The 11,741-nt window shown below is 38.8% G+C and overlaps 1 protein-coding gene across 1 annotated transcript in view; it reads right to left on the bottom strand.

Moving 5' to 3' along the window:
- Window positions 1-1,276: 1,276 nt before the first annotated feature.
- Window positions 1,277-11,741, bottom strand: part of MAOB (monoamine oxidase B) — a 115,766-nt gene continuing 105,301 nt past the window's right edge. The window contains exons 14-16 of the mRNA XM_043998233.1: window positions 7,167-7,278; window positions 4,543-4,605; window positions 1,277-2,204 (exon numbers count right to left, since the gene is read on the bottom strand). Of these exons, the coding sequence (XP_043854168.1) occupies window positions 2,052-2,204; window positions 4,543-4,605; window positions 7,167-7,278 (328 nt within the window). The 3' untranslated portion in view covers window positions 1,277-2,051. The remainder of the gene's footprint in view (window positions 2,205-4,542; window positions 4,606-7,166; window positions 7,279-11,741) is intronic.

Raw genomic sequence — 11,741 nt, 5'->3', positions numbered from 1 at the left:
TGCTCTTTCTATTCTCTCTCCCTCCCCCCTCCCCTCTCTTTCTCTCTCGGTGGGGGGGGGGGCAGGGCAATGAGGGTTAAGTGACTTGCCCAGGGTCACACAGCTAGTAAGTGTCAAGTGTCTGAAGTCAGATTTGAACTCAGGTCCTCCTGAATCCAGGGCCAGTGCTCTATCCACTGCGCCACCTAGCTGCCCCCTCTATATTCTCTTTTGGTGATTTAATCAGCTTTAATGAGTCTAATTATCAAGTCTCTGGGAGATGACTTCTAGGTCTATGTGCAATCTCTCTCTTGACCTACCCCTGGTCCCATAACACTAATGACTTTTTAAATATTTTGAACCTAACATCTTAGATTCATCTTAAATGCAACATGTCCCCAAACTGTTCTCATTATCTTTACCCCCATCTATTCCTTTTCAAACTTCCTAATCACTGTTGAGATCACTATTATCCTTTCAGTAACCAGTTTTGTGAGCTCAATGTTATCCTCAATTCTCTACTCTTACCCACATTTCATTTGCCAAATATTGGCAATTCCATCTCTGCAACACCTCTTAAACTCACCTCTTCTCTCTACTCACACTGTCATAACCCTGGTGCAGGCCCACTTCATGCCTGGAATATTGCAATAGCCTGTTGGTTTGGTTTGCCTGCCACAAGTCTTCCCTCCAATTCATTCTCCACGCAGCTGCCAAAATGTTTTTCCTAAGGCATAGGTCTCACCATGGCACCCCCTACCAAGCGACTCCCTAATACCTTTAGGGTCCTTTTTCCTCTCTTTGGAATTTAAAGTCCTTCAGAACTTGGTCCCAAGCTCTATTTTCAGTCTTATGTATTGGTCCCTTTAATGTTCACTATGGTCCAGTCAAACTGTTTCTCATATACAATACTCCATTTCTCATTAGAATGAAAGCTCATTAGTGAGTAGGGATCATTTCATTCTTCATACTTGTATTTCCATCTAACATTTAACATAGAGATTTGCACATTTTCAGGCATTTTTTTTCAGTCATGTGATCCCATTTGGGGTTTTCTTGGCAAAGATACTGTAGTGGATTGCCATATCCTTCTCAAGCTCATTTTACACATGAGGAAACTGAGGCAAACACGATTAAGTGACTTTCCCAGGGTCATACAACTAGTAAGTGTCTGAGGCAAGATTTGAACTCATGAAGATGAGTCTTCCTGACTCTAGGTGCAGCACTTTGTCCACTGGGTCACCTGGCAGCTTTATCTTAGGCTGTCATCTAAAAGAGAATTTTTAAAAGGCATACATGGATTCAATGAACACTTTTTATTGAATGGTCAATAAGCAGTGATTACTGCACATAGTCATTTCATAATATGGAAGAAGTAGAAAGCAGTGTAGCCAATCTCAGGCTGGAGAGGACAAGGAGCAAATATGGCAGTGCATATAGAGAAGAACATATAAGTAATGTGAATGAACCCAGTACACAGTACACAGTACACAGTACACAGTACACAGTACAGGAAACATGTAAAAGAGCACACTAGTGAGGTGGCTTTATTTACTGAGTACTTCCTTGGACAGGGTTTTGGGTCAGAGGCATCGTGGAATGAGGACTGAATGTAGGAATAAGGAGAGATTTGTGACTGTACCACCAAGTAAGGAACTTTGTGACCTGGTAAGCAGGTTCCTTCACCCTTTGGGCTTCAATTTCTTCATCTGAGCAATAAAGAAACTGACTTGATGAAGTCTAATGTTCCTTTCCACTCTATGGGTCTGTGAGGGAAGGTGGGAGAAGGAAGGAGACCTTAGTTAAGAAAAACAAAACAGTCACAAAGGTAGTGAGAAGCAGGGCATGGCGAGTGGATTTTTTTGACTAAAGTCTGATATTAGCAAGCAAGAAAGGAAATTGATGAGATAGAGTTGAAAGCCAGGTAGGAGACTTGATAGCACAGACATCCAATGATTGTAATTGAAAAAGTAAAACAAAAACCACCCCAGTATTTCACATTCTGTCACTGGGAGTCTAAGTGCTTTAAATTCCCCTAAAAAGGAAGTCTGCAACATTGTCTGGAGGCCTCTTCAGTTTCTCAGGAGGAGCCCCCTTTTATAGGCAAAGATAAGAGCAGAAGCTGAACTGAGGATTGTAGATAATCCAATCAGCCTCAGAAGTCCTGGCACAGAAGGCAAGTTCTTCTCCAAGAAGGTGGTGGTGATTGGCCGGGCTGGCACATCCTAAATAAAAGAACATTTTATATTAGTCCTGGGACAAGTGGAAGGGTAGGGCAATTGGTTGCACAGGGGATAGAGTTCCTGACCTGGAGAGAGAAAGACATATTTCTGGGTTCAAATTTGGCCTCAGACACTTACTAGATCTATGACCCTGGGCTTAACTCTTTGCCTCAGTTTCCTCATCTGTAAAATGAATTGGAGAAGGAAATGGCAAAACACTCCAATACCTTTGCTAAGAAAACCCCAAATGGGATCACAAAGAGTCAGACAAGACAGAAATGACTCAACAACAACAGTGATTCTAAGGGACAAAAGTGAAAAGGAATTCCACTCCAGATGTCTATAATAGCCTGTGCAAAGACACAAAGACAGGAGAAAGTGGGTCCTTTGTGAGAATTTGTGAAGGGGAGCAATACATGATTAGGCTTGAAGGTAAGGTTGGAGAAGGGCTTTGAGGAGGCACTTCTAAATGCCAGAGTAGTTTTTACTTGGTCTTTGAGGTCAGAGGTGGGGTCTCTGGAATTGACTGAGTAGGGGGGCAACATGGTCACATTCATGCTTTTAGTGTAACACTTTTTTTTTGCATGGTGTAGGACCTACTGGAGAGGTGAGGAAGTAGAGTTCAGGAGAATATTAGGAGGTGATTACAATACTCTAAAGATGAAAGGCCTGGAGGGAAAGGCAAAGACCCCCTACATGCATTTCAGGTTGGTGCTGGAATCCTTAGAAATTTGACCTAGTTTAGCAAGAGCTCAGGCCCAGACACCTACTATCTGGGCAAGTCATTTAACCTGTTTGCTTTGATTTCCTCATCTGTAAAATGAAGTTAATAATAGCACCTAGTTCCCAGGATTGTTGGAAGGACCAAATAGATAATAATTGTAAAGTACTTAGCACAATACTTGGCACATCATAAATGCTAAACAAATATCTATTTATGTTAGCTATTCTATGACAAGTGGTTAATAAATGCTGGTTCAATTGAGTTGGATTCACCTATCCGTGAACATCAAAATATAAAAAAAATTTATTGGGTCACATGAATCATCCATCCATTTTACTATCAGCTCAGAGTGGTACCAAGAAAATTCTTTCAATTAAGGTAGGGCTCTTCTCTTTAATATAAAACTAAAAAACTTGTTTTTCTCAGTTGTTTCTTAAAGAGCTCTGCTGCCAATGTATTTTATCTAGATGCTCTCGTACTTGGTCAATTATTTCAGTCTGCATCACTTCCTGACATGGGTTTAGACAAGTACATGAGTATTTTAGTCTTTTTCATGCTTCAAGGTCTGCTTCTGGGTTACAATATTCTAAGCATTGGTAAATAAGTCTATATCCATTGTACCCATGACCTGAATTACACAAGCATATAATGTAGCTTCTTCTCCTTCTTCATCTTTACCAAAGGAAGACTTTTTTAGGGAAGCAATGGATTAGATGGTCAATGAAGCTCCTTCCAATTTTGAAATTCTGGGGGATGTTTCTGTATATGAAAAATCTTAGTCCATATTCACACTGAAGCCTATTCATTTCTTCCATCATTTGTCCTGAAGCTGTCCTTTTGTATCTCTATTATATCTTTCTTTAGGTCTCTTAGTAAGTACTACACAGGTTCAAGAGTAGGACAAGTTTTCACTTTCATTCTGAAGTCCTTCTTCATGACATCCAGCATCTTGTTAGCCTATTTAGGCCTGATAGCAACATGAATTTTTTGGAGGGGGATAATCACTACAAGTACCCTTTTGAGACTGAAGCATTAAAAAGAGTCTCCTTCCTTCCCTGCTTGTCTTTTTACTCTCAGTTACCATTTTCTGAGATTTTTCTAGTTTTTCCTCATCACTTGATTTTTCACAACTCAGAAAATCTTTGTGTCTTTTGTAAGATTGGAAATTTTACTGAATGTTTCCTTTGTATATTAATTACAAAAAAATTAAATAAGATTGATCTTAGCACTCATTTCTGAAACTCCTTCCTATTCAGAAAAAAAAATAAGTTTGTCCCTACTCTCTTTGTCATTTGTTTTCTGTTTTGTTAATTCTTTGTGACAAAATCATATACAACCCTCCAGGCTCATGGCACCTCCTTAAAATATTCTTTGGTTGAAGCACTAAAGCATTTATTTTATGCCATTCACTCTGTTCAGTATTGGGGATAGATAAATAAAATAACCCTCCCACCTCTAGGCCCATGGTACCTCCTTAAAATATTCAGTGGTTGAAGCACATAAGGAACAAAAAACTATATTGTGTTTTTTATTTTTTTTAAATAAAAGAGATTTATACTGATGTCATTAAACATTACCCAAAGCCATCTGATGTGATCACCATGAGAAATCACCTACCACAGATTCTGGTTCTGATTTCCAGATTTCATCCTCTGGAATCTTCCCCATAGCATGTAGTACCTGAAATGAGAACATTTCCCAGTGAATCCTACTGGCTTAAATTTAACCTGTAAACCTGTATTAAAGGAAAAAAGAACTCTCCCTTCTTCCTCATTCATTCTCCCTTTCTTGCTCCCCTCCACTGTAAAATAAAAGATCTTCACCCGATCACCGAATCATCTGTACCTTTCCACCTCCCTTAGTAAAACAGAGAATTGCCTTTCCTTTTTGGTTGCTACTTATTCTTTCAAAGCCAAGACCTTTTAAATGACAAAAAAAATGTCCAGATAATGCAATGCTACAGATAAACTATAAATAAGTATATACATTTATAAAAATGATTGTTATTTTTTCCAAGAGTGAAGGCTTAAATTGCTCCCTGCCTCCCACTACCCATTCATTTCTTTTTTGAAAAACCATATCTCATCCTGCAGACTAATGTTATTCATGTATTTAATTAGCTATTTCCTGGTCTGAACTGAATTTCCATGGCTGTTGGTCTGTTTTTCCTTCTTATCTTTTCTGCTCCAAATGGAACACTTTCTTTGGTTGGGGCCTGAGTGGCAATCAAAGCAGAAGAGGAAATAGTATTGTAGAAAGTCCTCTGAATCTAGCGTTAGAAGACGTGGGTGTTTAAATCCTAGCTCTGCCATTATCTTCGTGACCTTTGGAACTCATTGATCTTCTCTGGGTCTCAGTTTCCTCATTGGTAAAATGAGGGGGGGGGGTCAGACCAGACAATTTCCAAAGTCCCTTTCAGCTATAAGTCTATACGATTTTATGCTTCACATATGAATTACATGTCTTAATAATGGCAGAGTAATGAGTGTTAGTACAGAAAGTTATCTGCAACCATTTGACCGCCTCTGTTCCCTTCACCAGTGTAATAGTCTTGTTTTCATGGGTGTTGTGTATTCAGAATTCTGGAGAATGTGTTTGTGGATTTGCCTTCCAGATCCTGGGACTGGGTTTTTTCAGCAGTGTTACAATCTGCTGGCTTTTATCAAATACAATACAGAAAATGAGGATTATACTTGCAGGACTAAATCTGTGATTTCATTGGTTTAGGGAATTCTTGGTTACAAAATACTTTCCAACAATGTAGATCAGCAACTATTTTGCAACTGAGTTTTACACAAATTATCTGGGCAGCTGGTTAGGATGCTGGACCTGAAGTCAGGAAAACCAACGTTCAAATGTGGAGTCAACTTACTTGTTGGGTAAATCACCTAATCTGTTTGCCTCAGTTTCCTTATCTGTAAAATGATGATTATAATAGCACCTACCTCTCAGAGTTGTAGTGAGCATCAAATAAGATAATATTTGTAAAGCACTAAGCACAGTGCCTGTCACATAGTAGGAGGTATAAAAATGTTAGTTGTTATTATTATTATTATTAATTATTGTTATTATTTCATGACTTTCCCAAGATCACATAACCCGTATGCATCAGAGGTGGAGCCTCAACATAGGTTTTGCTCACTATATTCACAAGCCCATACTGCCTCTCTCTATATAAGTGATGTTTTTAAATGACAAAAAATACCCTTTAAACTACTTTGTAACTTAAAAATATGAGCATAAGGATAAAAGTAAATTTGACCCAACATATTTCAAAAGCTGGAAGATGAATAGTATGTAAGGCTTCAGTTGGCAGATGCAGGGTCATTTTTTTAGAAGTCTCAAACACGTATTGCTATGCCTGAAACTAGAAGAGCTGGATTAAGTCTTTTTTTTTTGTCTGTTTTTGTTTTGTTTTGTTTTGCGGGGCAATGAGAGTTAAGTGACTTGCGTAGGATCACATAGTTAGTACATGTCACGTGTCTGAGGCCAGATTTGAACTTGGGTCTTCCTGAATCCAGGGCTGGTGCTTTATTCACTATACCACCTAGCTGCCCCTGGATTAAGTCTTAAAAGGAAGTATGCAAATGAATTCATAGTATTACCATAAATGAAGAAAAAGTTTAAAATTTGAAATTTTTGGCACATCTCAACTTTAAATTATTTCAGGACTCTTACCCAATAGTATCTTCTTAGTCAATAGTATTTTCTTGTGGACAGTTTATCTCTAGATTATTAGATTTTATTCAATAGTATTTTTACTCAATAGTATTTTCTTATGGACAGCTTAGTTCTAGCTCATTTGATTTTAGGAGGGGAAGAGAAGAATCACATATGCATTCTTCATGTTGGGAAGTTATTATAAACAGTGTGACATAATTCTCTAAAAGGTATCAAACACAAAGCATGCAATGATTGCTTCTGCAATAACCTCAAGAAACTTGGAAATTATCGACTTTTCAATCTCTAAAGCATTCTGCTCATATGAAGGTTGAGGCTCTGGGAAAAAAAGAATTCCAAAGTGGACATGGTATCAAACAGAATTTTGGATATAATATGTTGTTAAAGTTGATACACAGTATTTAAAAAATAAAATGTAAAAATGGAGCTCGTGGTTTCATGCCCAATATTTAATTTTTTTGTTTATACATACGAATGTTTGTTATTGCTGATAGTTGTTTAGAAAAAAAATTGTAAAATTAATTTAGTTTTTAATATAGACATTGGCTCCCTTCCCATACCTCTCTAGCTGCCCTCTCTCCTGCCTCCACAGCTCCTTCCATATATCCACTCCAGTGTGTAGCAGTCTCTGTTCCGGCAAAATAAATCTTGCCAACTGGCTGGCGAAGAACCCTTGAAACCAAAGCAAAGAGAAAGAGAGAAAGAAAAAAAAAAAGAACACAGCATTAGAATTCCAAAACAAATGTTCTTGTTTTGGAATGAACGACACTGGACATATTCCAGGAAGAACAGTAACCAAGGATTAAAACTTGCTCCAGCTCATATTGCTATGTAGGGCACACTAAAAAAAAAAAAGAAAAAAGAAAAAAGAAACATAACAAATGCTATCCCTGCCCCTTCCTTATTCTCTATAAAGTGGGATAGAAAGTAAATGAGGTGGGGGCAGCTAGGTGGCACAGTGGATAAAGCACCGGCCCTGGAATCAGGAGAACCTGAGTTCAAATCCAGCCTCAGACACTTGACACTTACTAGCTGTGTGACCCTGGGCAAGTCACTTAACCCTCACTGCCCTGCAAAAAAAAAAAAAGAAAAGAAAAAGAAAGTAATTGAGATAAGCCAGGCCTGGAGTCAGAAAAATCATCTTCCCAAGTTCAATCTGGCATCAGACACTTCTTAGTTGTGTGACTCTGGACAAGTCACTTAACCCTGTTTGGCTCAGTTTCCTTATGTATAAAATGAGCTGGGGAAGGAAATGGCCAAATACTCCAGTATCTTTGCCAAGACAACTACAAATGGGGTGTGACTGAAAAACATCTGAACAACTGAAAAAAAAACAAGCTACCCTTGCCACTTTATTGGATCCACAAACCTAGGGACCTGCGTTATATTCACAGGAGCTCAAAGTCGGAAGGGACATTGGAGTCTATTTTACAGTTTAGCAAAATGAGGCCCAGAAAGGTTAAGACTTCTCTGAGATCACACAGATAATAGGTGGCTAAACCAAGACTTGATCTCTCAGGTGTTTATCATTCAATTGATCAGGTTCTGTGATTCTGCCAGGGTGTGCTCTCCTTCCATAGTGTGTCTGAATTATTATTATTATTTTTTTTGCAATTGAGTAGATGACCTTCTTAGGTTTCTATGCTCAAAGCAGGTATTCAACTTGAAGTCCTGTTCATCAACATCAAGTCCTGTTGATGAGTCTCTCTGAACTTCTGTAAGTTGTCCTAGTTAAGGAGAGATACACAGGCCCATCACTGGGCCCACACTAGAAATTTTCCCAATGTATCATAGGACTTGCCACAACTTACACTCTATTGTCAGAGCCTTCAAGAGCCCAGGGTTACCACAATGCCACAATGAGGCATTAAAGTCTAAAGTTAGGGGAGGAATATGATTAATAGCAGTGAAAAATAATATCCTTACTCTTAAAAAAAAAAAGCAAAACAGCAGGCAATATGATCACACACACACACACACACACACACCCCTTCTGGATCTCCCATCTCCTCTCATTCTCCTGACCAGGCCCTTCCATACCTCCCCCACCCCTGTGATTTCTTCGACCCTGCTCAGCTTGAAGCAGTTATAGAACAAGAAACTTTGCCCCCTTTTCCCTTACATATACAGAAATAGGGAATGTTATGGGGCTGGGACATAAACTGGCTAGCTAAACTGTGGGACATGGGTCTGGGGTAACTCTCCTTGAAAAGCTAAAGGGCAGACACATCTTGAAAAGTAAGGGAGATAAGCCCATTAGGTGTAGCTGCTGAGTAAGGCCAGGGGACAGAGATAGCTCCAGGCAGGAGAACAACTGCCCCTCACCTGACTTCTCCCAACCTATTTCCAATAAGGGCTCAGGTGATCACCCCATCTACCATCTATAAAAGCTGAAGCCTTTTTCCTGTTTGAGGAGATAGCTATCTGAGAGAATCATGTGTCTCTGAACCATTTCCTCTTGAGAAGTGCTAGGCTTCTCTCTTGGCTCCCTACTTAAAAAAAAGATCATTTTATTCTAATTGGATTTGGGTGTGAGAGGGTGTAATTTTTTTTTTTTGGTCTTTTTTTAGTGAGGAAATTGGGGTTAAGTGACTTGCCCAAGGTCACACAGCTAGTAAGTGTTAAGTGTCTGAGGCCGGATTTGAACTCAGGTACTCCTGACTCCAGGGCCAGTGCTCTATCCACTGCACCACCTAGCTGCCCCTGGGTGTAATTCTTTAAAGAGGAATACCTAAGGACCTCCAACCACCTATGTTGGGCACCAAAATTATGTAACAAGGGAAATGAGAGGTGGTGAGGGAAGATGGTTCAGAGACCTGGTTCTCTGAGATACCTATCTCCTAGAAGAGGAGAAAGGTAAAAGCTTTTATAGATAGTAGATGGGGGTGATCACCTGAGGGTAGAATGTCCCTTATTGGTGGTAGGTTGGGAGAAGTTGGGTGAGGGGTCATTATTCTGATTTCTGGAGCTATCTCTGTCCCCTTGGCACCACTCAGGAAGCAACTATGCCTAATGGGCTTATCTTTCTTGCTTCTCAAGGTGTATTCATCCTCCAGTTTAGCTTCTCAAGGAGAGTTACACCAGACCTGTGTCCTTTAGTTTAGCTGGACAGTTTAAACTTTAATCATCCCAAATTCCCAACCCCATAACATTTCTCCTTATAGATATAATGAGGTTAGATATATCAATTTGCTAATGAGTTGATTACATATCTCAAAATATCTCTTTTTTTTTTTTTTTTGGTGAGGCAATTAGGGTTAAGTGACTTGCCCAGGGTCACACAGCTAGTAAGTGTCAAGTGTCTGAGGCCAGATTTGAACTCAGGTACTCCTGACTCCAGGGCCCGTTCTCTATCCACTGCACCACCTAGCTGCTCCTCAAAATATCTTAAAGCAAAACCCATTTTTAAATGGATATTCTACTTTCTCTCACAAAGATGGGGGTTAGTTAATACTACCCTAAATCCCCTAAACCAGAAAAGACATCAGCATGCATTCAATAGCCAGTTAAGGTAAAACTCTTAATAGCCTTTCAATAGCCTGGTCTGAATAGCCTTGTCTCTTCTCTCAGCTCCTGACTCTGACTATGGCTTAGGAAAGTTAAACCTTTTATGTTTCAGTTTCTCCATCGGTGAAAAATGCAATAATAAATCAGGCCTGACTTTTTCAAAAGGATGTTTTTAACAATGAAAATGAATTACATGTGGAACCCTCAGTGTTCAATCGATCCCTTTTTACCAGGGAACATGTAAATAAAAAACAAAGAAATTACTTTCCAGTTTATTTTGTTGTTGGGCTATGCTTTGTTGGCCTAGCACATCCTATCATGGGATCAGAGTGGATGACCACATACATCCTGACTCAGAGGAACCAGCAATATGTCAACAGAAGAGACTTATGTTGTACACCCAAACTTTGACCAGATATTAACAGATGCTAAGCCTGAGGCTTTAAGATTCTTCGCAGTCCCACTCAACAGTAACTTTCATTACATGTAGATTTTAAGTGAGGACAAGACAATGGCACCTCAAAAATGACCATAGATCCATTAAATCTAGATTGTTCTGCCCATATTTCATTGCAGTTTCTTCTTCTATACCATGTTCAGTCATTGTTTCCCAAAGTATTGGACTAAAAGCCATATGTATCAGCCTACCATTAAAACACATGAGAACAGTACAAAAGCAACAGAAGGGAGGGCAGAGAACTCAGAGAATCATGAAATTATAGAATTTTAGAAATAGAAGGGGAATTTCAGACCCAGCAGTTAATTAATTTATTTATTTAGAGTACATTGATTCTGATGTAGGTTAATATCAAGCAATGATGCTAGTTTTTCAAGATTTCTCTCCCTTTAGAAAACATTATAAATAATGTCTGTCCTCCCAGTTTAACTGAATATTCTTCATATGTATATGATATTCACAAGCATCAAAGCTGCCACATTGCCAAAATGGTCAGTAGCAGCAAACAAAATGGTTTCATTCATAAAAATATATCTGCTTTTTGATCATCTCTACCTATTTCTCAAACATTCTGGCTAAGCAAAACTGATCCCACATTTTCCCAAGTGATTTCTTTCTTTGTTTTTAATTTTGTTTGCTGTGAAGTCTTCATGCCATATATTCCTCAGGATTCAAGTCTTCCTTAAATCTATTCAGTCCTGACAAACATAGCTTGTGCTATGACTCCCAGCAAAAACCATGATCCTGATGAGCTGGGGACCACTGAACAAAATCATTCTGTTTGCTGAGAACAGCAGTGGCAGCTTTATGGTGTCTTTATTTCTAAATACAACAGGAGGCTTTTGACATGGTAATGAAACATGTAGATGATCATAATACACAAAGAAGACATTCAGGTTAATTGGAGAAAAAATAGAGACATTACCTATATTATCTCCTAAGGAAAAAAAAAAGGCTTCAAAAACCAGTAGGACATCTCCATAGAAAGCTGCTCTATGAGTCATGAATATTTATATAAGGATAGATGTCTGCTAAATGAGAGGTAATTGAAACAGTAGACCTGAAATGTCCCTTTCAACTCTAAAATTCTTGGAACAGAAGAAAGTGAAAGCTAAAATCAACTTTAGAATCAGCTTCACTATTTGTTTTGTTTTGGTTTTGGTTTTTGGTC

This window comes from Dromiciops gliroides, chromosome 3 (assembly GCF_019393635.1).
Source record: "Dromiciops gliroides isolate mDroGli1 chromosome 3, mDroGli1.pri, whole genome shotgun sequence".
Taxonomy (NCBI): domain Eukaryota; kingdom Metazoa; phylum Chordata; class Mammalia; order Microbiotheria; family Microbiotheriidae; genus Dromiciops; species Dromiciops gliroides.
The sequence above is the reverse complement of the archived record's forward strand: the minus strand, read 5'-3'. Positions and strand labels throughout refer to the sequence as shown.